Genomic DNA, 26,954 nt, shown 5'->3' with positions numbered 1-26,954 from the left:
AGAGAAATAATTCGTAGTGGAACAAAATTTAGTTACAATGGACATGGTCACAAAACAGCAAAGGGAGAGAATTTGACCTATCTTCAGTGGACAAATGCTTTTAACATTAGGAAACTGAAAGGAGTGGGGAGTAGAAGAGAAGGTTCTCATTTGCCAATTAGTTTGGCCATCTCTGGGGATTAGGGTTTGCATCACATCTCTAAGAATGACTGTTTTCTTCACACGTGCATGGGATTGAAGGCTATTGACCCATCTAAAACACTTGATTTTTGAGACTGTTTCATATTTGGTGGCCTTAAATTCCATTTAATCGGGGGTGGAGATCAGATTTTTGGTAAGAAATACTGGGATGCCTTTGATGTAGCATCTCAAATGATTCAGCAAATGTTGGCAAAAAATTGTGACTCGCAGTTATTGAAATTAGCCACGTTTCCAGATGTTAGAAGTGCTTGTTACACTAGTTACTCCTCTGTAGTTACTTGAGATCAACTTTGAAAAATAAAATAAAGTATTTTTTTAATACTTCTATAATTTGTGTAAAACAATTGTATCTTTCATTCATGCATACCACATCCTAACTATGAAACACCGTGCAGGAATTTTATAGAAAAATTAATCCCCTTTAACACTGGATTGTACTCTAGAGGTTGCATAAAATTGACATGTTGGCTTGAATAGTTTCCATCTCTACAGAAAACATCAACAGTCCTACTGGATAAAATCTTCATAAAAACTACAGCCACTATTTCATTTCAACTGTAAGTGCATAAAACAGAACAGAGGCACCACAAATACTCTGTCAAGGCACTTATTGCCTTTAGATATCCACAGTGTAGCACAGATCACTGGGAATGACCTCCATAGCCAGGAACTACACTCCAGTCCTGCACTTGGGAAAAATAGGCCCATTCACCTCTGCAAGTCTTCTCTTCCTCACTGAAAAAGAATAGAAAGAGGAGTCAGCCATGGCAACAGGATAATGTGGATGGCAGGCTTGCCTTGACAGCTGTTGAAAGGAGCTGAAAGATGTACTTCCTGCCAGGAAAGAAATAGGATAGCATCAGCTTTTGAATTCCTGCCTTAAGCAGCAGGCACAGCCTTACACAGTAAAATCAAGAAAGATGAGGTTTATCTCCCTGTGCAGTTTTAAGGCCAGCAGCTACTTTCAGCCTTACCTCCCTTATTCTGTAGTTAATTATATTTCACAGTTTGTCTTTGTAATTGGACTTTGCCAGTTCATCATCTGACTGATGGAGAGACAGCAGGAAACAGATGTCACCGTTTTTCAAATTAAAAATCTGCCTTTTCAAAAAAGAAAAAAATTTAAAAAAATCTTTCCTAAGCCATTGGGCTCCAGTCCTCTGATCATGGTTAACATAGCCAAAACTGTTTCATATCTAGACTTAAAAGCTGATTTATACTCTTGACACCTACACTCATGTCTTTCCAAGAAAGGTGTGGGGAAAAAAAAGAAAAACAGAACAGAAATGTATAAAGAGGATGCAGAAGTTAGCTGATGAAAATGAACATAAAAGCCTTCACAGGCTCGGTTCACACAGAGCATCTTAAGGAACAGAAGGTATGGGACCAAAACCATGTTCTGGTAGCATCAGTTGATAGGCAAGAACAACTGGCAAGAGCACAAGCAGAGAGCTATTGCTGATAGGGAGGAAAATAAAGGGTTTTTTTACTTATGCACTGTCCAGGTGTACAGCTGAGATGCTATTGCCAGAGACCATCCAGACTGATGAATATGAGCTGCAAACAAGAACCAAATCAGACAAAAATGCAAATCTTAGTGGCCAAGGAGGCAAAATACACAACTCTTACATGGAAGGCAAGTTGTGAATTTGTCCTCTTAACAGCAGGAACAATCAAAATACTAGATTGTAAATCTTCACGCTGATTACTTTGCATGCCAGGTGCTGCAGAGTCATTAAAAATCATGCTCTGTTCCAAAGGACAGAAAATAGCAAGCCTTTCCCAGTGCAGTGCTCGAGTGATCAGGTACTGAGTATTTTGTGTGATCCTTGAAGAACTGGCACATATCTTGGCTGTGCTTCCTGGGAGCAGAGTACTGACTGAAGCAATATTGTTTTTTTCCATTTGTTTTTTAAAACACAACGAATTTATCATCTGCCTAGATATGACAGCTGCTGAGTACAGCGTGGTGAGTGTGTTAGCTGCATTCAGCACTGCTCTGCTGGCCTGGTTTCCTGTGCTCTACAGCATCTTGTAGCCAAGCAATGGAAAGGCTCTGTCACGTGCTTTGGCTGAAATGGCAGTTTGCAGACTTGCCTGCATTTTGCTTCACAAGCACATCTAATTACTTCATTGAGGTTATACAGATAACTCAAAGCAATGTGGCTTCCCACATATCCCTAGAAGCAGTTCCAGGTTGTTTTGCTGAGGGGGATGGGCCAAATCTTAACTGCTGTCAAAGTTCAACTCTACTATTTTTCATCTCCTTGTTAAAGTGGCAATGAAGCTGGAGGAAGACAAGCAGTTGGCAGGAATCACAAATGCTAGAAGCTCGTAGCCCATGTGCCACATGCTGTATCACAAGCTCTACTGAACCACATTAGCAGCTCTTGCTCTTTCCCAGCAATACCCACTGTTACTGCAAAAAACACTGCCTGGCTGACAGTTGGTGAAGGCTGTCTTCCTCCTTGAGGGGCAAAGCATCATCAAGCCCTTCAAGAGGCACATTCTAATTCATACACATCTTTAACATGAGCAGATCTGCCTTAATCCCACCAGGAATTGCCCACAGGACCCTCCCATGTTTCCCAGCTTTTGGCCAGCCTGACTCACCCAAGTCATTGTTACTCATCATGGCATTGGAGGCGCGAAGCCGAGGACCTTGCTGAGTGAAATGGTACCCGAACTTCAGTAGGGAGGTGTTCTTTTCCAATATATTTGCGATTTCCATTTCCACTTTGTTGCCCAAGGGCTGACTCTTTTGAAAACAGAAAAGCAAGCTGTTCAGGCTGGAGGGTGATTCAGAGTAAGCACTTAGAGGGAAGGGGTGGAGATTGCAGATCTTTCTCTGGACTTGTGTCCATTTCTGACTTGGAGCTGGTAAAAAAACCTGCTGTCTTGTTCTTGTACACGTGCTACAACTGAAAGGCTCCAACTCCTCCAGCAGACATTCCCTCAAGTCCTTTTGCCCAAAGACTTTATTTCTTGGACAGATTAGCAGCTAATGGACATCTGGAGAAACGAGGATTTTGGTCTGTCCATCAGATGTCTCTGAGTTGCCCATAGCTCAGCTGCTTCAAGTTCTGGGTTTCTCAGGGAGCTGTGCTTGCCCCAGCCTCTGTATCACTGTGCACTCAGCTCCCCACATGCAGGGCATGTTCACCTGACCAGAGCTGTCACCCACACTCGCTTTACCTGGTTGTCAATACGCAGCTCCACAAGCGCCATGTTCCCCTCAAGTGCTTCAACGATAGCCAGGATCCCCGACCCAGAAATGAAGTTTGACTCCACATTCAGGCTCTTCAGTGTGCTATTGACCTTCAACATTTCTGCCAGGGCCTGTGGACAGAGGTGGGCAGGAAGAGCTGGCAGTCAGACAGGCAGGGGCAGAGCACCATAGGGCAGCAGGGCTTCAGCGCCCCTCACCTCCAGAGTACTCCTGGAGGATCCCACATGCTGTGCAGTTTCACTGCCACCAGGTGAAGTGCCCTTTGTGGAGTGAAGGGGGTTCCCTGCTGCTGCAGGGGGATTCTGGAACAAGAGCATGCTGGAGGCCACAGCAAAACCTTGTATGGACAAACACTAGGGGCTACCCCAAAAGGTGATAGTCCACACCTGCAGCTGCCCTGTGACAGCTTCATCTGCCCCTCCTCTAAAGCCAGCATGGTATAACAAGGATGCTGACCAGCACTGGCCCTGCCTCCATTCTGATGAGTCTCTGCCTGCACTGCACAGGGTTGAGATGCTTCCCATTAAAACATGCAGAGAGAGGAGCATCTGTCTTGAACAATGAGGCATCTCCACATCCAAGGTGTCCTTCCAAGCAGCATCACAACCATATTAATAATTTTTTGCTTCCCTTAGTGGGTAAGACCAGAAGTGGCTGGAATGCTCATAACACCCCAGACCTGATCAGATCATGTCACTTCAAATAAACTGCAAGGAAGGATCCATGTACGTCAAGAAGCAAAAGGACCAGAAGGTGATGCCCACATGGCAGGGCTGACCTGCATCTACAGCACTTAGCCCCACAGCTCCCCTAGCCCAGCACAGCACCCCTCAAGCTCTGACACAGCACCTGTCCTGCCTGCACAGGCTTTCTCCCCAGTCCAGAGTGCCTGAAGTAATTTAAAAGCAGTACTTGCCCTCTAGAAAGTTTATTTTTCTAGCAGGAAACTGGTGTGCATGTGTGTGTGTGTCTGTGCGCGTGCGCGTGTGCATAGGTAGGCAGGGGTAACCTGGGTGACTAAGAGCAAAAACTGACTGCAATGGTGCTGGAGAAGGATGCAAAGATGCAGCCTGGAAGGCAGCACGAAGGCCACACAGAATGACTGGCTTCTCTCTGTATTCCCACTAATATTTAAGATCACTCACAGCAGCCAGAAAGACCCATTATCACCTACAGAGGCCACACATTAGGAGGTGCAGAATCCTGCTTCTGCACACATCTGCACAAAGAACCTATGAGAGACAACTGAAACAGACATGCGTGAGGGGAGCAGCAGGTGTGCACACATTTGTACCAACAGAAACAAATCTCCAGAGACAGGAACAAACTGCTTTTAGAAGATGCCTCTAGGACATCAGTTGTTGTCTCACACTCCTTTTCCAGAAAATCCTATAGGACAAATATGAGACTGCATGGATTAAAGGACTGCACCCTGAAATATCCACAGATGAAAAATGAAGTGAAGGAACCAAACAAAGCCTGTCTATTGCTGGCTTCCACTAGAGCTCCTGAAACTGAGGCACCAGCAAACAGCCAGAGGTGTGGAATGTGCCAAACACAACCCAAGGTGCAGAAGCAGTCAGTCAATAATGATGAAAATACCTTGCCTGGGAACAGCTCCTGTCACAACACTGGGACGATGAGCTTTTTTACTTACAAAAGCAACAGGATCGTTGCTCCGGGTCCCAACTATGCTGAACTTCTTCACATATGTGTTGTTTTTCAGTGCTTCTGCAAAAGCTTTTAGAGTTGGTATGGGAATATTCTGTGACAAGAAATGCAGAAATCATGTGTTATGCCATCATCTGTTTGCAATGAATTTGTAATACACGTAAAAGATACTTTTAACTTCTCATCAAGGTCAAATCCCCAAATGCACTGAAGTAATTCAGGAAGGGGTTGAAAAATGTTTTTACAAGTTCTCTTGCTATAACCAGCATGTTCTAAGGAGCATGGCAATGTCTTCATCCTATTTTGTGCTCAGCTGAAAGCTCACTGCCTTGATTTGAAGCCACATTTCTCCTCTTTAATTGCCCAGAAACTCAGCTACCTAGGAACATGGGCATTGTGGGGATATTTGTAAGCAGGATCCATGAGCCTACAAAGCACTGCTCCTGTGCTCTCTGATACCAATGGCAGCACTGTGAAACATTCATATCACGTTCAGAAAATGTCCACCTACAGGAACTGATCCAGAAAGGCCTGAAATGATCTCCTTGTAACACAAATCACAGACACCTCTGACTGCTTTATAAAACATCTTACAGGCTAACATTTGCCATGCTATGTCTCAGCCCAGAAAAAAAAAATCATGCTTTTTCTGAGTTCCTTCAAGATTAGTATTTTTCACTTATGAAGAACTTTAGATACCTTTTCAGATGTTCAAATTTTCACCTAAAATTGTAACTGGCATCCTCACCTTGGACTTCTTGCTACAGCGTTTGGATCCCACCATGTGGAATCATTTATACTCAAAGTCATCTGCAGAGCCATAACACAGCACCCCACAGTATAGAATCTCCACTGTCACTCCCCAGTTCTCCAAACCCCATCCCAAAGTCATCAGTTCAACACACAAAAATAGTGCCTGCCTGCCCAATCCTCAGCCTTGTGTCCTCAAGGGACAGGGTCACTAGCCTGAATCAAATACATTTAAGTAAAAATATCTCTGTTTTAGAAAGGTGTGGGTAGCACAGCAAAAACATCTTTGATGTGCACATGCAGTTAACTGTGTTCTTGCTGATTAGCTATGTCATCATTTAACAGACCCCATAAAATAGAAACTGTATTTTTTAGTGTATGTATATGTCCCAAAGGTAACATAAGAAGTGGTGCTATGTCCTGACTTGCTTTCTACAAGAAGTAAAAGAGTCCACAAAAGGGATGGGTGGGTGATAGGCAGAGTCACCTGTAAGGGTGACTTCTACATGTTTTTATGGCAAGTATCTGGATTATGAAACCTTTTTCCTCCCACCATCTTATAATATACATCAACATTCCCTCCACTAAATATGCCTGTCTAAATCATTAAAACAAACTAAAATGGCTTTAACCAGACAGACAGTTTTGGGTCTCCCCAGACTACCCTCGACACACCTCCATTCTTCCAGGAACTTAGAGGAAGTGCTACCAACCCCAGGCCTTTGTCCCACAGCAGGTAACAATCCATTCTGCTGCCCACAATGGAGATGGGAAGCACTGGTGTTTCTTGTCTGGCTACAGTCAGTGTTATGATACTGCTCTGTGCAGCAAAACAGACTCAGTGTCTACTTTCTGTGTGTCAGATACTGAGTCTTGTTACTAAGAGAGAAGGGTAGAAAGGAGCAAATACCATAATATTGTTAAGGTTGACTTCCTCAAGGTCAGGATCATTGCTTTGTATTAGTTTCAGAGTTTTCTCCACATCTGTTGAGTTTGGCTCCTCATCAGGAACTGGTTTGTACTGTGTGGGCTTAATCACACCTGCAAGTGAAAAGCAAGATGTGAAAATGAAAGCACTTGAAGTAGCACAATCTTTTCCTTGAGTGTTTTCCTCCTCTTCCAGAAGTGGAGAGATGGAAGCATGACCTGACAAGCAGCCATGAGATGAGAAGCCAGTGGGGCCACCCAGCACAGAACAGCCAGTGCCTGCTGCTATGTGCTGTTAAGGTCCAAGTCTGGGTGTCAGAAGGCCCACTGCCTGCACGGGGCTGTCCCTTGGGCTGTGCTGGCTCCCAGATTGCACCAGGAAGGTGGCTGAGACCACACTGCCTGGCACATGGCAAGGATGCACCAGAGATGGCCCCAGCAATCACAGGCTGCTCTGACATGCACAGCTCTAACCTTCAGTCTAAAAATAATTATCACTTCGCCTCTGCTAGCAGCTTCAAAGCCGAATACTGCAGCCTGCTAACATAAATCACTTACTGTTGAGGCCTTCTTTGTTCACGATGGTGCTGCTTCCCAGTGCCTCATAGTACTGCTGGTTACTCATCAAGGTGTGCATACCAAGGATGGCTACAGAAACAGGAGAACAAGACTTATTATAGGCTCCAGAGCCAGAAAAGACACAGCACACTACCTTTCCCTGTGCAAGCATAGAAAGACATACAAAGGGAGGACAAAGCCTCCCTGCTGACATAAATATACAACAGTGTTCCAATGCGCTCCCTTGTTTATTCCAGTGTAGCCTGAGCCATAGGAGTAGAGGAACATCATCTTGTGGACAACAAACAATGTTCACAGCTTCCCAGTAGCCTACCTGACTCAGCATCACATGAAAATAATGAGGAGAAGACAGTAAAAAACTAAAAAAAAAAAAATGTCGTTGGTAGGCAAAAGTGGCCCAGTCCAGCAGAAGCCTGCATATCCTCATCACCCTTGCTCACTGGGCATGTGCTACACAATTCCACAGCCCAGTTTTGGACAAGAGCTGTGCCCCACATGGAGCCAAACTGACCCCAAGGTAGCAAGGAGGTGACTGATACCTGAAGCATAGCAATGCACATTGTGTTTTCATTCAACAGCAAGCTGCAGTGGTGCACTTGGTACGTTTGGAAGGTGGCATTGTGAGAAGCTAAAGCTCTGCTGGCTTGGTCAAAATGTAGAGAGTGGTGGTATGAACACCATTCAAATGCTGTAAGAGCCCAAAAGCCAAACTCAGCCAATTTGTGTCTCTCAGACTCAAGACTGCAAAGCCAATATGCAAATGCAAATTGAACCACATCTGGGAGGGCTGGTGAACTTCCTGGCATCTGCAAATGACCAATAAGAAATCAGTGGCTTAGGAACTTTTGGGTAAAGAGTTTGTTTCTAAAAGTAACCCTGCTACATGCAAAAAGATCAAGCTTGAAAATAAACCAATTTTTGAATCAGCAACTGGTTTTTTTTAATAGTTGTATGACTTTTTAAGGAAAACTGCAGACACATGAATACTTGTTAAAGCAGACACATCTGAACAAGTCTTGATCTCTGGATAGACACAGTTGTGAAAATAATAAATTTCTCCCTAAAATCCAAGCATGCTACCACAAAGCCACTTCTTAGACATGGTTGGCACCAGTCTGTCACCATGTTCTGTTGTTTTGGCCAAGCAGGGCTGGAATTTGCAGGAGAAAAGTATCCTTGAAGCCTAGCACAAGAATAGGATCTGTTATGGTGACAGCTCATTGTGACTCAATGTCTGGGTTGCACAGGCTGGGCAGCCGGAAGCAAAGTGTCTCACTGAACTTCCCCATGGCCTCCAGCACATACCCAACTGGATCTCACAAAGCCAAGCAGTCTCCATCTGAAAGTCTGAGTGAGGTTGGGCACTTCAAGTTTGCTTGTTTGTATTTTAGCTGGCCCTTTTCTCTGTAATTTTCTTGCAGATGAAATCTTCAGGGATGCAACACAGGTTGGAAAAGTAATTTGCAGGCTCATCATTTTGGTAACACAGATAGTCCCCAAATCACAGCTTATTTGGACAATGAAATCTCTCCAGAAGCCAGGAGTGTGAGTATCTGGACTGCAGAGAGAGGCAAGCATCTGCTGTCATGACCACACATTTTGGGGGCCCAAGTTTGTGCTGGTAGACAAGAGGGAACCACTCTTTCTAAGTCTGGTGCTTATGGTGTACTCTCCAAATTCAGGCAGAATGAAAGCACCCCATTTCTACCTTCCTCACCTGACCAAAGGCATGCGAGCCCTTCCAGGACTACTGGGAGCCACCCTCCTGGCCTTGCCAAGGAAGGGATCCAACACACCACAGCTCACAATGATCCCTGCTAAACTGGCAGGAGCAAAATGAGCTCCTGCTAAATGAATCCTGCTAAGCAGACAGGAGCAGGCAGGAGCAAGGCTGTCACTGTCAATATTGAGATTTCAGCACATTTTGTATCACATCAGTACTTTTGCTCCCACTTAAGTGTATTCTCCCAGCAACTGTAGAACAAGCTGCCCTGAAGAGCATTTCCATGGGACAATAATTGCTGCACAGATCTGGACCTTAGAAAGGCAGATTTTATAGGATAGGGCTTTACAGGACTCAAGGATCAACAGCAAAAAAGCAAAATCCAGAGATGCAATGCTTGGCCAGGGTACATATGTTTGGGAGCCTTAATGCAGAAACACATTTCTAAGCCAAAAGATGGTATTATTACGTAGAAGACATCTAGTTAGTGTAGTTATTCTACAGACTTTGTAAGTGTTACACACTTCCAGCAAGAGGGATACCACTAGGGAGTATGGAAACCTGAAGGAGACAAAACTGGAAAAAGAAGCCAGTATCACTGAAATATTCACTGACTGCTGGACCAGCAGAGCACCTGTGAGCTTTGTAAGGCATCATGGGGTGTCCGTGTGCTCCTTTGGCCAAGGCATGCCCTCTCCCAAGCACAGAGCTAAGTCCACACAGCAACATACCAATACTGTTATCTGACTGTCTGACCACACAAATAACAAGAAATCCATCACTTAAAATGTGTTGAAAAAGCTCCTTAACAACACCAGGCCTGGGTGTCCACTGAAAGACTTCTATAACCTGGCAGATCCTTTAACAGGTTGCATAAGAAATCCTGGGTCTGCTTGACTGTTTCCTAAGATTTGGTTTGAAGAAAGCTGTGCTCTTGAATGTACAGGCTGGATTATCAACAGTCAGTGGTAGAGACAAGAGATCAAACCACACACTGTTCCATAGATAAACCCTTCTTCTCCCTCCTCAGCTTTGGTTCATACTCTTGATTAAATCACATAGGCTTAGAGTAACTTTTTTTAACAAATAAATAAATTCTGTCAGAACTGACAGCATTTAGAGAAACAGCAAAAAATGCAATAGCTCATTTCCCACAAAAGAACAAAATAACCCCTAGAAGCTGAACAACTTTCACCCCCGATTACTGTGAAATTATTTTACCAGCAATGTCACAGAGCTCTGCATCAGAGGCATTAGCAAGGGCTTCCTCCAGTTCTGGCTCCAGAGTCACACTTTCCAAAATGGGATCCATTGGCTTCTGCTTGGGAATCCAGGCTTTTCCTATACATGCAAAATGAGGTCAGTCTCGGTATAAGCTACAGTACCCATTTCACAGTCACCCTTGCAGATACATTTCCATGTTGTGAGATTTGAAAAGTAGAAAGGACAGAAGGGGCACATGAGAAAAATCAGAAGAGAAACTGAATCCCTTTCCATCAGCTTGGTCTGAGTCCTGCTGCGATGCGAAGGGAGAGGCACCTGCCCAACATGGGCAGCTGCAGAGCTCAGCCCTTCCAGCAGTGCAGCATCCCTGGCAACTCAACAGCACACTGGTACAGAATCATGGTTGTTCATAGCCCAGCACTCAGAAAGCCATGCACAGCCTGACCCTGCAGGTCCTCACTTCTTTGAAAGCTGCACAAAAGGGATGAAGGTTTGCCAGCACTCAAGAGAGGCCCGTACCCAGCACTGTGCAGGATAAGGGCTGCCACCGAGACACCTCTTGCTGTTGTACATGTTGGCAAGGCAGATGGCACATTAGTCAAAAGAGGGTAGAAAGGAGGTGATGGAGAGCTCTGGGAGCAAGTAGAGACAGCACTTCTGTGAATGCATGGGATGCAAGGAGAAGCAGGCTTAGGGCAGCTGGTCTAGCTCAACCCTATTGCAAAGAGCATGCCAGATGGAGACTCCTGTGCTTTATCTCTCTGGACAGTAGAAAGGCCAGAAGACAGACCTATTCCCTACAATTCAAAAGTGCAAATCCACAGGTCCAGCTGGTAAAGCAAACTTGTCATCTTAGCTGCTTGCTCATGGCCTTTTCCTAAGGGGGATGCCCACATGGACAAGAAGCTGGAGCTTTGAACGCAGTGGGCTCCCTGCCAATCCCCCATCCCCTTGCCTGTGGTAATCACTGGGCAAGCCACAACACCTTCTCTGCCAGGGCTGGCTGCATCCCAGGAGGCATGGGGCAGTTGACAGGGCTGATGGCCCTGCACAGCTGCTCCCAGCTCCTTACTGCTTGTACTGCAATGGGCAGCAGATCCTTTTCAGAGGCAGGATGGGTCAGACCTGGGATTTCACAACATGGCATCCACCTGTGACAGCCCAAAGGAAAAGAGAGAGGCTTGCGATATTTTAACTCTCCACAGCAGGGAGCAGTCTGCTGGGTAAATCCAGCACTGCTGGGACAGGGGTAGGAGGGCTCTGGGAACATTTTGGAGCAGTTCTCTCCCCTAAAATAGTACAGGATCACTGCATAGATAGCGACTGCAAAAGGCCTGGCCTAGTAAGCCAGCCAGGACTATTTTTGTCACCTCTCTGAAACCAGAGTCAGCAGCACCAGAAGGGAGAAACAATCCTGCTGCTCAGGGATATGCAGAAAGGGGCTAAATTTAGCCTCAAGGAAGAAGCAAGTGCACCTCAGGGTCTCCTGGGACAAAATGGAGGCTGCCATAAACAGCATTTTGCTCCTATCCTCTGCCTGCAAGCTGCTGCTCTGACAGAGAGAGTAGGAATCTGCCTCTTGGGACACAGCTGTTCTTGCAAAAATAGGCAGACTGTAATGTGCCTGCACAGCCGGGCACCTTCTGAGTACTCAGCAGCAAAATATCTGCCCTGGCTTGGTATGGAGATCTGGAACCCCCATCCCACCAGATGCATGGCTGGGCAAACTGTATGTACCTTCTGGTGTGTGCAACACCAGCAGGGAACAAGAGAAACAGGGCAAACTTAATTCTGCTGTCATGCAGTAACTCCTTCTGACACCTCAGTGACACTAGAATTTCTGGAGTTTAATTCTAGTTTAATTTTAATTACCTAATTTCAGTCAATTTCTAAGTTTTAATCAGAGTCGTGCTTTGTTACAAGATGGAACTGTAAATTAACCGGTGCATGCATGATGATGACAATGCATGACATTTTATGTCACAGTCTGTCTGCACACCTCAGCTCCCACCCTGCCCAGCAGCACGGCCAGAGACAGCACCTCCCATGGCCAACTAGTAAATCACCCTCCAAATTGCAAACGTGGTGATTTATTTACAGCTTCATCACAGCTGTGAATATGTAATTTACCATCTCTGGCTCCAGTCAATGTAAGTAGCGTCTTCTCTCAACAGCATGTTACAAATGAAAATATGTTTAATACATTTGAGATCACAACAGACTGAAGTATGACACTGCAGACTCAAAATGCTTGGAATACCTCTGTCTCCTGCAGAACACGGCTTCTGCCTTCTAGGCTAAGCAACACTGGACTGGGGCACATCTGAAAGGTATCAAACCAGTCTTCCTGATAGTACTCAATTTCCTCATTTACTCCTCTCAAGGAGTACTACTTTCTTTTTTTTTTTTTTTTTAATCTGAAAATATCACCTCAGGTTTTATTAAATGAACAGATTTTACACAAGTTTTTTTTTAAGAGGGCCATATGGGTCAGTAAGGAGGCACCTTTCAGAAAGACCTCAGTTAGGAAACATGTCCATATGCCCACATTTTCATGCTCTTTTTTTTTATAGTGGACAACCATTAGCATGATCAGCGCACAACTAGATCTTCTGCTACAGGGGGATCAGAGTACAGAGGGAGACACAACAGCTGAGAAAAGCTGCTGAGAAGCTCCTGGAATACAGAGGCAAGGACTGACCAGGCCATGTCCCATGTCAGATGATATTTGGAGTTCTAACAGGAACAGGAAAGTCACTTGGATAATGGGTCATATATGAGGAGAACAGCAAAAGATGCCAGAAGGAGAGGAAAAGAAAAGAGGCAAAGGAAAACCCCTGCTCACAGGCCTCAGGGCCATGCAGAGCAGGAGCACCACAGTTGCTGCAAGGTATGGTCCAGGAAGACACAAACAAGCAACCTGCAGGAGACTGGGAAATAAGGCTGGGGCTGTCAAGAGATGATGAAAACTAGATGGGAACTGCTGGGCCTCATCACAGCTGCAGAGAGCTGTGAAGCTTCTTTATGGTGAGAAGCTTACAGAGTCAAAATGGAGTGTGAAAGGCAACAGTGAAACATGGAGCTTAACATGAGGACCTCACAGGAGAACAGGGCAAGGAGAAACAAGAGAGGACAGAATATGATTTCTTTCCCAGAACCTGATACAGATGCAGTGGCATGGGAATGGGAGAAGGCTGCGCAGTGGTACAACTTCTGTCCAGCATTTAACAACATATCAGATGGTGCCCAAATCAGCCAGCACAGGGACCTCTTGGGCATACCTCAGTTTATCAGCCAGCCTGGGCTCAGGCTAAGCAGCAGAGAGAGTAGCTTCACCACCCCAGTTGTGTCAAAAAGAAGTTTTATCAACACAGGTCAGACATAACCCTTCTGCTGTGTACCCACTATGCTTTCATTGTGATGCACCCAGCATGGTGCAAAGGTTGACCATACCTCTCTTTTCACCTGTGAAAGGAACCAAGTCTTCTCTGTCTTTAATGTCCTTTGCCTGCTTTTCTAGGTGGGCCATGAGTTCCTCCCTTTTGAATGGGCCAGTTGGTGGCTTTTGCGTCTGATCCCGTTGCCTGAGCCCTGCTGGCAACAGTGCATTCTAGACATGGAGGTGAGAAACACAGGTTATCTCTGCAGGCCACAATCCCCATCCATCAAACACTCTCCCCTAATTGCACCACTCTTCTTCCACAGTGTTGGACAATTTGCTTCTCTTTGTGTCAAAGGTTATCTTTGTCCAGCCCCACTGATTCCCACATCATCCAAGATATGTGATGCTCCTTCCTCCCCTTCAGTTTCAAATGCTGCCCAGTAGATGTTTCTCTGCAACATCAGCTCCAGCCCTTTCCTTCTGTAAGCTCTCACCCATTTTCTCCCCACTACATGAGTCTGTCCAAGTGCCCTCAATGCCCTGTGTGTCCCAACTAGAATCAGTTCAGTTAAATCTCATGATCTTTCACAGAGCAGATCAGAGAGTTGTGGTGGTATCATCTTCCTTTCAGGATTCATCACAAAACTACACAGAGGGTCTCACAGAGAAGATCAGATGGTTGCAGAGCAAAACCCCTGTGGACCCCAGCTTTTTTTCAAGCTGCCTCCTTATTCAGTCACATAAGCCTCCACAGGAAGTTGCTTTGTGCTTGACACATATGGCACGTAAACACCTGCTTATATTTAAATATAGAACAGCCTTAATGCATTAAGTAAGACTATTCCCAGACTTGACACTAAGCATGTTCTTTAAAGCTTTACTGGATAGAAGTCAACATTTACTTTTTAAGACATCCAAGGTGATGATGAACAACACACTGATTATTCCATGCCTGACTGATAAAAGTAGTTCATTATAATTTATAACTGTATCAGTTAAAAGCCTGGGAAGGAAAATTACTAATAGGAAGCAGTTAGACCCAGGCAACCCTGGAGGGCAAGAGAAGTGTGTGAAGTGCACAAGCAGGGAGGCACAGGAGACAGTTTGCTTCCACAGGTTTTGTGCTGTGTGAGGCAACTATGCAATCTTCAAGCAGACTACACCTGCACTGACAGATGCTCATAATTATTTTACCTTTCTTCATCTTTCACAGAATGCTGCCTGACGCTGTGTCTTCTGAGGTAGCTGTAACCAGCCCATCAGCCCATACGCTTAATCCCAGGAGCCAGTTTGCCAGCTCTCAAATATTTTCCTGCATTACAATTAAAAATACTGATGATGCAATCTACAGCACCCATCATTTACTCCAGAAACACTAACTGCATGCTGCAGGAACAATTTCTCACTTGGCAGTGCCCAAGCTCCTCGAGTAACATTGCTGTAAGCCAGAGGCCAGCCAATTGGCTCTACACATCCCCTGCAACAGGACAGTGCTGGCTCCAAAAACCTTTCACCAGCTTGGCACCAGCAGACCCCATGTTTGCGTAGATGTAGCTTATGCTGATGCTAGGAGGTTGCTAAACTCTGGGGTTTGGATTTCTGCCTAAATGGAGGAAAATACAGGCCATTTGAAGTTTGTTACAAAAAACCCAAACCCAAAACACCAAAAAACCCTCAGAAACCCCTCAAACCAAGCAACCTGCAAAGCATTCCCTCCAAGGTGGCCTGCTCAGAAACAGATCCATTTTCCACAGGATTACTGCACTGCATCAGCACTGGCTCATACTGCTGCTACAAGTCACAGTTGCTCATCACACTGGGAAAAGGGCAGGAAAACAGAAACGAAGACACACATGTAGATTGTGCTTCCAATGGCAAAAAAATTCTTCTGTGTATCTGCAGCCAGTCTCTTCCACTCTTGCTCCAAAGTACAGGCTCTGCAAAGTATCCCACTGAAATACAGATTATGAATGCAGCCCACTCCCCTACAATTACTAAGATTCATGACCTAAGGTCTCAATTAAAAATTACTTACATCAGGATCCAGCTCTTCCAGTTCATTCTCTAACTTCCTGAGCTCCTCCTCTGTCAGAGATCCAAGGATCTGATCTTCATCTAGGTCTCGGTATTTTTCTAGCTCCTTTCTGTAAGACATCTTAGAGGAGTCTCGTGGATCTCCCTTTTATGCTGTAACAGAACCTGATATGAAAACAAGAAGCATTAACACTGAACACATGAAGCATGATGTTGCAGCCTGCCTGGCTGGGGAGCACTGAACACCCCAGAGCTGGAGACTTATGCTTAAAGCATAGCTGATTTCAAAAGATTGCTCAGGGCTCCCCTTTCATATCCCATACGCACATAATCACCCATGGACGTGAGAGCAGCGCAGCTCTGGTGGCACATTGCCCCACCACGGATTTATGGGACAGGACTGAGGAAGTTCTTGGTACAGGACCCTGGCTAGGGATGTCTTTCTGCAGGCAGTGCTAGATGTTAATGAAGCATCCTAGGCATTTATTTCTTTGAAGGACAATAAACCATAAGTCATGAAGTATACAGCTCTCATGTCCTTACAAGCTCCCAATAACACCACCCTGCAAATGGCACTCCAGATAACCTTGTTACCAGATAGGAAAACAGCTTTGTATCACCGAGTACCTCTGAGCCCTGAAAACCTCCACGAGGCTACAGTGCGTGGCACTTCTTCCCGTGTTTTAAAGCCACAAGGAGATCAGGAAGTATTATCCACTCAGGTTCAGGAGGCTGCCAGTTACATGTGCTATTTAGTGACCCACCTTTGCTGAGACAACACATGTTTGCACTGCTGCCAGCTGAACAGCTGACCTGGGTGCTACTGCACGTTCTAAACCAATCCTTCAAGAAGAGAAGTGAATGGTCTATCTGGATAATCCCTGCTGACCCCAAGGTTTGACCCATGTCTCCTAAGATAATGTGCCATACACAATCATACACATGTAACCAGACCTTTGCAAGCAAAAAGACTGCAGAGAAAAAGATCAACGTGTTTAAAATACGCAGGTGGATTGAAAGTACACTCAGTATAACACACAAAAGCATATCCAACTCTGCTCTTTTGCTGACAGTCTCCTTCTGCTCCACAGCACTGCCTGTACATTTATAATTTTTTGGCTCTGTTTTTGCAGAGAATACCAAGTCCTAGATAACTTAAAGTGACTTTTCTTAAAGTGTTGCTATTCTTCTGAGAGACATTTACATTAAAAATAACAGCAAGGCTTGTGTATTTTTTAGGGAGCCAAACATCTTTTGAGTTTCTATAAATGGTCTCTTTTCAGCTCCTGTGGAACATCAGAACCCTACCCTGAATCACATCTTTCCAGCTTTGCTTGTCCCCTCAGGACAGATTATGCTCTTATGATCACTCTTCATTAGTGGGGAAGTTTCTTTATACAAGTTACAACACAGCTGCTGTTCCAGATAGGAAAATTATCTTTAGCTTGGTTACAAAAGGGCACAGTAATGCACACATGCTTGCTCAACAGCAAGCCCTTAAATTTAGAAGCTGTCATCTTGTCAGACATTTGGTTCCCCACTAGTGTGATGGCAATTCCTGCATCATTCACATTCCTGCCACTCGCCACTTAGGAGGTGAAGTTCGAGGAGATGGCACATTCTTGATGGGAGAAACATCCCCTGAACCTCCCTCAACTGGGCACTGAGAAGGTGAAAATCAGTTTTTCACTGGGCTGGTTTGCTTCAAGGAGTAGCCATCAACCTGAGGGCACCGGAGCCAAGGGCAGCCAAGAGGGTGGAGAGGAAGCAGGAGTGGTGGGGCTCAGTGAGTGAGGGAGGTGGAAGGAACCCCACAGTTCTGTGCTTAACCAGTGCCCTGCAGCCCTCAGTGCAGGGCTCCCTGTGCTGCAGGGCTGGTGGGCAGCAGCCACACACCAGCCAGCCTACGAGCCATGTCCAGCAGCTCAACCCCTGCAAACTTGCCCTTCCGGCAGGCACAAAGAAGGGCAGAGCCTTTACTGCAGTTACCCATGAACACTGAGGTGGGAGATCCTAGAAAAGCAGCCTGGACTTGGATCTGGATATGTGCTGTGCTACTGTGGCCTTAGATTGCAGTGCATGAGCTACAACTAGCCTGGATTTCATATGCCATATGTAGTTTTCACCATTCTGCTGTGGAAGGAGCTGGAGCTAGGAGCAAGCAGAAAGGCAGAGAACAACCCACCCCAGGCTGCTAAATTCCCTATAATGGCTTAAAATACCCACACCTACCACACATGTCAATATCTGTCTTGGCTACATGAGGACAACTATTCCCAGAGGCAGCCACAGACCCTTCCCAGGAACCCAGGAAAGACTGCAAGCAGGGGCCTGTCTGGGACCAGAGTGCAGCCTCGCAGGGCAACCTTGTTGCCTCCTCCCTCCAGAAGGACAGAGATGTCAGCACCGAGAGGCAGGACAGACATGGGACGTCAGTGCACACAGGCAATGCTTCTGGAAAACGCCTCAGGTTTCAAAGCATCTTGCAGAGATATGAAGCTGAGGCTGCATATAGCAAAGGCCCTGAGGGTTGAAGACAGGTGCAGAGCCTGCTGAAATGCAGTTGAGATCCCTGTTGCGAGAATTTAATTTGCTACATACCCCAAAGAGAAATGTCGGGGGGCACAGTGCCCTCCCAGACTTGCTGGTGCAGCCAGACAGCACTGGCACCTCACACATCTCCCACAGAGAGCACACTGAGGGGACTACTCATCAGGAGCACCAGCCTTGTCCGTGGCAGCACGACATTCTGTACTGTTCCCCTGCCCGCAGAGCCAGCCGTTCAGCATCGTGTCCTCCAGCACAGCCTCCAGAACCAGTATGTTCACTGGCACTCCCTTATCTCCACATTCCAGGCCCCTTCTACCCTATCTTGCTAATGAGTGCTGGGAGAAAAAAGCAAACCAGCCCATCTGCTGTAAATGGAAGAAAGCAGGTAAATTCTGCCTAAGTGTAACTGTTTTTGTTTACAAAGAGTACTGAAACACCCACCACCACAAACAGTTCTCCCTGACTTGTGTCAGAGTACAAGCATGGTTTAACGCAGGTCCACCTTCACCTGAGCTCAAACTAAACAACAATGTCCTTCAGCACAACTTGAGTTCTCACTCTTTTTCGTTAACCCTATCACTCTTCATTCAATCAGCTAAGGAAGTATCACAAAAGAAGGTAAGTACGATATACATATACTGCACAGAACTGACAGTGTTGCAACTTTTAAGTCCTCAAAACATTGAAATTCATATAGATTACAAAGATAGCAAGATATTAGGTCTCTTTGTAGTACTTTGTGTACTTGTCAGTCACACAGGAAGACAGCCCAAGCACTGGCACTTGATAAATCTGAACAGCACACAGGTTGGAATGCACAACGATCATTAAAATTGTTAAAGGAGAAAAATTTAATTGGCTGTGAGATAATAAAAGGTCATCTACAGGAAAGACTGTTCTCACCATGAATATGGGAAAAGAAAACCAAACCAAACCAAACAACATTGCTGATCATGAGGGAGATAGAACAGTTTCTTTCTGAAGGGTTCAAAAGTGCTGACCAAATAAATGGATGTCGAAAATAAGTGAAAATTAAAAGCATCCTGTACAACACTGGAAATAATCCTTTCACAGTGCTTTGCACTGGTACAGCCCCCTGCAGCACCATGACCTTTTTTGGGGTGCCGAAACCTGAGAGCAGCACTGACGTCTGCACAGGGAAGCAGTGGAAATCTATCTGGGAAAGCGGCCCATGTGGGCCCACAGTTTCACCACCAACCAAGGGCAGGCATCAGCACTTGGCTGTGCTCTTCAGGTGGGCAAGCAGGGAGGGCAGGAGCAGGGCAGCAATGGGCTTGGCCTACAGCAGGCTGCTCGGGAAGGCTATGGAGCAGCACCCATACTGCCAAGTCAAAAGGTCTGCTGGATTATTACCCCCGTGATCCGACAGCCCCAAGAAAAAGAACAAATGCAGAGAGGAAGAACTGGGTAAAGTGACAGGAACAACAGCAAGACAAATTTCAAGAAAATATAAAAATGTCGCAGTGGAAGCCATGGGTGCTGTGTCAGGCATGCCGTGTGACACATCTGGCACATGCTGTGTGACATATGGCACACACTGTGCCAGGCAGCCCAGCGCTTCCCCGCACAACCTCCCAGCATGCCAACACCAGGACAGCACAGAAAGCATTTCCCTTCATGAAAACACGGGAGAAAGAGCAACTAAGCTCAGCAAAGGTGCAGGGCTTTCCAGGGTTAAATTCTGTTATCAGTCTAAGCCAACCCTGGCTCCAGGGATCTGCGCAGGCTGCAGCATGCAGCACCATGCCCAAGGCTCGGCACGTGGGAGGGTTTGGGGCATCCCTGGCCACCGCCACACCAAACAACCACCAAAGGCAGAGGACAGGAATTCTGTATACTCTGCCACACAATGAAAGCCATGCCTCAAAAAAATTAACATTTTTGCCCCAGACAACCTCCAAATCTACCACAAAACCTCTTCTGTGCTCTGAAATGTGAAAGCACACCATGGGGCTTGGGTTTTGGGATAAGGAGGTAGCCAAGCATGACCAGCATAGCTGTTGATGATTCTTGAAAAAACTGCCAAGGTTGAAGACAGAAGTCTTCTCAGGATGAAAGCTGTATTTAAGGAGCAGTGAAGGTAGGAATTCATATAATGAAGGATTGCTTGAAAACTGTTCCTGTTTGACTCACACAGGGTTTTGATTTATGAGATTATTTTTTTTTTTTTACAGCTTAAGTATAAATCTAAGTCAAAGTTCAGAGCTATTATTTTGCAGTATAAAAATAACAAACCAATATCAACCAGTATCCCCCCTCTGTAGTTGCTACAATTATCGTGACCATTTCCTATAAATTCAAGAGAAATTAGGTACTTTCTGTGCATACACTTAAATCTCAGTGAGTCACCCAACTGCAGATCCAAGATGCATGCTGTGCAGATGAGAGGAACAAATCATCTCCAGTTTCTTCTAAGTAAAAACTGTCTTCTTATGTGGTCAGTCCTCTGACAAACCTTAAAGCCAGTAGCAAACCTTAACGAAATCTCATCCAGGACTCAGACCCTTATTTCTTGGGAAGCTGCACATGTCTGCAGAGGGTCTGTCAGCCTAGAGATCTTCTCTGGCTGACAGTCAGGAAATGAAGGAGAGCTGGGGTACTTGCACAGTGGTCTAAGGCAAGGCAGCGGGTACGAGAAGCACTCGTACAAGTTACACATGTAGTGCTGGAGCAGGCATGGAGGGGATGTAGAGATGAAGGAGATCAATCCACCAAAAGGCAAGTCTTTGCTGATTCTCCCTTCCTGGGACAACTTTCAAACCCTGAGCTTGCATCCCAACATAATTGGGTGCTGATGACTCCATGGCCAACCCTGCTTTTTGAGTCACTGGGCAACCAAACATAACCAGCTCCCTGCAGTTTCAAGAACTGACCAACAAATTACGGCCAGATCCAGCAGCAACAAAGGGAAATATGCACATCAGCTCCTATTGAGACCACATCTAAAAATGTGAATCTATGTGAATAGTGCAAAACCCAGTAGGAAAGCAGAGCAGAGGAGGAGTTGGATCCACCCCCAGTGTCTTCACACAGCCATGCACAACAGAAGTCTTCACTGGTGGGTGCTTGTGACCACGATCTACCCTTCCCACAAGGGAGTCAGTGCAGCTGTGCTGGTACAGGTGTGTCTCCTCCCAGCACACAGGTACAAACATCACACCTCGGCCCCACAGTCCCTTCTCTCACAGACAGAACCAGAACCCAGTAATGGCTTTGCAAGTGACTACATGCCCTGCACTTGAGGTACAGACATTCAAAGGTTTACTCCACTTCAAATTAACATAGTTCTCCTTAAAATAAAAGGAAGCAAAATGCCTAAGACCAGTCCTTTAAGGTAATGGCCTCCTGTACATTTCTGTAGAAACCTTTTCAAGCAGATCTTATTTTCTAGTCACAGAGGAAAGCATCATTTTAACAAGCCATAAACACACACCCAGGCTGCAACACCAAATGCTCTTGGCCTGCCTGGGCTCTGCACCACCACCTTGAATGTATAAGATGATGAAAATTTGTTAAAGCTACAAAAGCCTACAAAAGCAGATAGATTCTGCTCTGGGCTTGGAGTCCAAGCTCCATTAGAAAGTGTCTAGCCAGGAGACCCAAAGGGGACCCTCTGCTTAGCACCACTGAGCATGCAGCTGGATGTTGCATGCAATTTGATGTCCTCTAGTAGAAAACAGGTCTTTCCAAGCTGAACGAGCAAAGGGAATTGGACTTATTCAGCCTGGGGAGAGGAAGGCTGCAGAGGAACCCAACTGCAGTCAGTCACATGCTGCCTAAAGTGACATTATTTTTTAAAGAAGAAAAACCACAAATTCGTGTCCTGGATGAGAAGAGTGGACAGAGAAAAGACAGGGAATGCTCCAGATGGTGAGAAGCTCTGCCATGTCAGATGTAGAAAGCAGAGTACACATTCTCATTGCTCCAGGCTAGTCAGCCATCAACATGAAAGACTGAGGCATTCTCAGCCTCTCTGCAAGAAGCTCATGCTTAAGGAAATCCAACGGCCAATCTGCTGTCCCTTCAGGAAACTGAAACTTCTCCAAGGAAGATCTAGGTTTCCTCCCAATTAGCAGCCATTAATCTAAGACATCCTGAAATGCATATTTAAAAGGAAACATCTGAAAGAAGGCATTTTGGGTCTATCAAAGCACATGACTTCTGACTCTTGAAGTGACATACCACCCATGCAGAACATGTAACACTATCTGGAGTTATCGTCACCACCCAAACCCCTGCATCAGTGAAGTTCAATAGGCCATAGGCAAGACTTACTGAAGATGCAGCTTCATTCCCATGGATATCCTCATATCAGAGCTGACACTCCCATCCTTGACAGCTTCACAGCAAACATCTTGTTGTCTGAGGTCATGCACACAAGGGAAGGTTCCTTGCACTCAAGCTAAGTAACCTCTTCCTTTATCCACTAGTGTTGAGGAAAATCTCTTGTACTCTCCTCAGTCTTCTCTGCTCACCCAACTCCTAAGCCAATATCCAGAAACTGTCTGTGTCTCCTGGCTGTCCTCTTGTCAATACACCTGCAGCCTGCAAGCCACACAACTCAGTACTGGTGCTCACCAAGTGGTCTTTTTCATCACCAAATGGCCTGGATGTTTGGTGACCAGGCCAAGATCTACCTAAGCCCAAACACAAAGAATTCCAGCTATATCTCCCCCACTTTACATATTTTTAAGACACACACTTGTAAACACAGTTATGTGTTCTCCTATTTGGGGTGAGGTTCTCTCATGCACCTGGCATGCACTCAGTTGCTTAATTACTAATCCCTGTGAAAAGCATGTGGGCACACTTGAGTCATTAGTGACACTCTGCACTCAGTTCCTGCTCTGTAACTTGAACCCTTCCACTTGGAAGTTTCACAGCCAGCACAATCTCCTCTGGAAAGTGATCCTTGCTTTCTTGCCTGAGTTTCTGTTAGTCCTCAGATGGACACCCCTGTTTCTGTGGCACACTCTGGTTTTGCAGGGAACCTGATGGGTGCATTATGAACACCCCTGTTTTTGTGGCACACTGGTTTTGCAGGGAACCTGATGGGTGCATTATGAACACGGGAGCAGAAAGGCTCCTGTCTTGCACTGAGCAGTGCCTCAGACAGGCAATGGCCATGTCCTGTAAAAGCCTTGCCAGACTGCCAGAGGCAAACCACAGCTTGCTGTTAGTAACACATGAATGTCTGCACATCCCAATCCCACCCTACTGCTAGTGTGGCTGAAGCACAGGGAATGGCAATGAAATGCCCCACCAAGGTGCAGCTAATCAGCCCCAGACAGGCTGATGCTTAATTAACACTGAAGCAAAATGAGCACTGTTCCAGCAGCAGTGAGTATGCAGTGTACACTGTGCACCAAATCTGAACAAGGCACTTAACAGAGGTGAGACCCTCACACCATCATGCAAGGCCTGCAGAAATAAAGAAACCAGCTCCAGCTGCAGAGCTACCAAACTGCACATAGCCTGAATGGGGGAGAGCTCTGGGGGAGCGTCACTGCAACCTTGCTTCTAAGCTTCTCCTCAGGCTGCTGCCAGCCAGAGTGTCCTGGGATGTAGAGACTTTGGTCTGACCCAGGAGAACCTCTGTTATGTGTTTATCTCATCCACCATGAACAAGTAGGAAGAATTCCCTCCCAGGAGGGTGATGCAGCCCTAAGGCAAGCCTTCAGGGAGGTGGGTCTCCATCTTTGGGGATTTGCAGACACAGGCCATATGAAGCCAGAACCTCCCTATGTGAGGAGAGGTCTGCTGTGAGCTGGGGACGGGCAAGACAGCCACTGAGCCGCCCGTGGTGCTGCATCCATGCATCCAAGAACATAGGGGCATTTAGTGCCATGGAGTCATGGAACACAGCCTTCTGTCCTGTTTCTTCCAAGAGCCTGGTAATTTTACTAAGTGAAGACATTTTGTCTACAGGTCTCTGCCTGAACAGAGGAGTGAAGACAGTCTTCCTAACTCATGATGTGCAAATGACTGTCAGCTATAAATGAAAAAAATCAGAAGGCAGATTACAGTTTCCTTCCCCCTAGCTGTGCTTTCACAAAAACTCCACACACCTGAAAAATAGTGAAGCAGCACACAGAAAAGTACAATTCATCTGCAAACACTACATTTAATAGCATATTGCTCTGGGGAATAGGAGCTACACATCTGGCAACAGAGGACTGGTGCTTCTTACAGAAGGTTGATCCATTTAAAGACAAATCAAATGGTCCTTTGGGTGAATGAAAGTAAAACTTGGGCAAAGAAAATCAGTAATGAGATAGACTAGACTGTTTCCATATCTGTTTGGCTTTCCCAAATACAGTAAGGGGGTGGAGGGGGGGAAGTAACATATTTCCAATATTATGCAAAACCACAGTATCTGGAGAAAAGGCAGCAGACCACCACAGCTGAGAAATGTGGGGAGAAAAGCAAGATGAGTCAGGCTGGAAAACAATGCAGTGCTGAAGGAGGGGTGGGGGAAGAGCCCTGCCAGGGGGAAAACAGACTTTGAAATGAGAAGCAGTGAGACTGTGATGCAGTGTTCTTGTTGGAATACCCAGCCATGTGTACATTAGGGCAACAGGTACATACGCTGTCAAGAGACAGCACTGCAAAAGGCATTTGGCTTTGGGCACTGCAGTGCGAGCAAAATGGTGTTTGGCTTTGATGCTGTAGCCCAGCTCCTCCTTTCAAGAGGGCAAAAGATCTCACTACTATAACTTGAAGCAGGAGTTGCATGCCCCAAAAGCTTGTCCAGTACTTGATCTATCAGATAGTCTGAGAAAAGGTGCTACCTCTCAGCACAAATCTTGATGAGAAATGAGGAAGTCACTCTTCACTTCTGCATAATCTGGCAGGTCACACATGAGAAAGGGATTTTTTTAAAAAAATTAAAACACTTAAAACCAACTTCAATCACATGGCTGAACACCCTTGTGGCTCAAGGCCCAACATCCAAGGAAAGATGTAAAGCAAGTAGAAAGGACCTCCACATAAGAGGAGAGCAGCTGTCTCTGAAGGGAAACAGAGGGCAATGGATTGTGCCCAACAAACCATCCATGACTATTTAAAAAGCAGAGGGCAACAGACGAGTACACGAGTAAGGGCAGAAGCTGTGTCCATCTGAGTCAAGAAAGGTTATCTTTAGGATAAGCTTTTCAAGGCAGTGACTGTTTCAAGCTGAAGAAAGTAGGGCCAATGCAAATGCAACACATGGCCCCAAGGAACCTTTCCCCCTGCTAATTTCCACTTTTCCCTTAAAAAAAGCAGCACAGCTTTCTAGCGATTCATTATCTGGAAAACCATCTCCTAGAAGAGTCCCTTGGATCACAAACGCAAGTAAAAAGACTAAAAAAAAAAACCAACCAAAAAAATTAAAAAAAAAAAAAACAACAAAAAAAAAAAACCACAAAAAACCCACCAAAAAAAAAAAAACCACCCCCCCCCAAAAAAAAAACAAAAAAACAAAAAAAAACAAAAAAAAAAACACAAAAAACAAAAAAAAAACACCAAAAAACTCTCGGCGCCCTCTGCAACCCGCTAAGCGCCGTGCAGAGAGCCCTCTCCTCTCACCGTGCCAGCAGCCCTGATCCCCGCCCGGATTTGCCGCGGACACGCATGAGCGCGTCCGTCTGCCATCCATCCCAGCGCCTCCGCGCGAGCCTCCGCCTGCCCGCCGAGGGGCACGGCCGCCCCGAACCCGAGGATCCCCGGCTGCCGCAGTGCCCGCCGCCGGCTCCGCGCATCCCGGCGCAGTGCTCCCACCTCCGGGCACGGCTCCCGCTAGTCAGGCAAGTGTGCTGGCAGGCAGGTAGAGACGCAGGCAGGCAGGGAGGGCGACCCAGCACCCAAGCAGTCCCCTTTCCTGCGCGCTGCCTGGACCGCAACGGCTGCCACTATTTCTGTCCAGCCGGGGACGCCCGGTGCCGGCCAAATATTCTGCCCTGATACGGGCCGGGCCCGCCGCCCCTTCGCTTGCTTACCGCACCCGTGCGCCGCGCCGAGCCCCGCCGAGCCGTGCGGAGCCGAGCCCCGGCGGCTCGTCCTGGCCGCGCCGGCTCCGCCGCTGCCGGGGGCGGGGGTCAGGCCCGGCCGCGGTACCGGCCTGGCCGTCACTCAGCGGGGGCCGGCCCTGCCGCCCCTCCCGGCCGAGAACAGCTGCGCCCGGCCCGGTCCCCGCCCTGGGCCCCGGTTTGGTTGGTCCTTACCCTCCGCCCGCACTCGGGATGGTAAGCGCGCTCCATCCATCCCCAGGGCAGCTGTGAAGCGCTGCGGAGGGCGGCAGCAAGAGCAGCATTTGTTTCCAGAGGGTCTTTCCTGCTTTTTGACGAGTCAGACACGCCGGAGCTTGCCTTTTGTCCCGTGGCAACGTCCTTCAGAGTGCGAGCCAGATGCTTCGGTAAACTGCCTTTTTGGGAAACTCCACAAGATATACACGCATCTTCTTGGGGATCCAGAACACTGTACAGCACCCTGAGACTGTGGCTGGCAAAACTCCTTCCCAGGAGGAGTGGTGCAGCACTGGGACACGGGGAGCAGGGAGGCCTCAAGGCTCAGCCAGACCAAGTCATGGCCACCCAGGCCTCTGACTGGATGGCCCCACTTACCAGCACTGCTGGGGACCTGTAGCTGCAGTCATGGGCACTTTATAAAAGCTACTTCCCTCA

The 26,954-nt window shown here is 46.6% G+C and overlaps 2 protein-coding genes across 7 annotated transcripts; one reads left to right on the top strand and one right to left on the bottom strand.

The window, feature by feature from the left end:
- Positions 1–499: 499 nt before the first annotated feature.
- Positions 500–26,581, bottom strand: TMOD1 (tropomodulin 1). Of its 6 annotated transcripts, none has more exons than XM_053931816.1 (11): positions 26,496–26,581; positions 15,722–15,885; positions 13,758–13,914; positions 10,302–10,421; positions 7,337–7,426; positions 6,762–6,892; positions 5,088–5,195; positions 3,397–3,540; positions 2,815–2,959; positions 1,692–1,758; positions 500–936 (listed from the first exon to the last, which is right to left on the bottom strand). In XM_053931816.1, the coding sequence occupies exons 2-11, from the start codon at positions 15,839–15,841 to the stop codon at positions 843–845; spliced, it is 1,176 nt and encodes a 391-aa protein (XP_053787791.1). In that variant the 5' UTR covers positions 15,842–15,885; positions 26,496–26,581; the 3' UTR covers positions 500–842. The 6 variants fall into 6 exon arrangements, with proteins under 6 accessions (XP_053787791.1, XP_053787788.1, XP_053787790.1 ...); XM_053931813.1 differs by lacking the exon at positions 26,496–26,581 and adding an exon at positions 26,271–26,346; XM_053931815.1 differs by lacking the exon at positions 26,496–26,581 and adding an exon at positions 26,053–26,183.
- On the top strand, positions 17,634–26,954 carry LOC128782271 (uncharacterized). Its single transcript, XM_053932530.1, has 4 exons — positions 17,634–17,723; positions 18,493–18,655; positions 25,936–26,078; positions 26,542–26,954. Exons 1-4 carry the CDS (start codon positions 17,634–17,636, stop codon positions 26,914–26,916), a joined length of 771 nt encoding a protein of 256 aa, XP_053788505.1. The 3' UTR covers positions 26,917–26,954.

This window comes from Vidua chalybeata, chromosome Z (genome assembly GCF_026979565.1).
Source record: "Vidua chalybeata isolate OUT-0048 chromosome Z, bVidCha1 merged haplotype, whole genome shotgun sequence".
Taxonomy (NCBI): domain Eukaryota; kingdom Metazoa; phylum Chordata; class Aves; order Passeriformes; family Viduidae; genus Vidua; species Vidua chalybeata.
The sequence above is the reverse complement of the archived record's forward strand: the minus strand, read 5'-3'. Positions and strand labels throughout refer to the sequence as shown.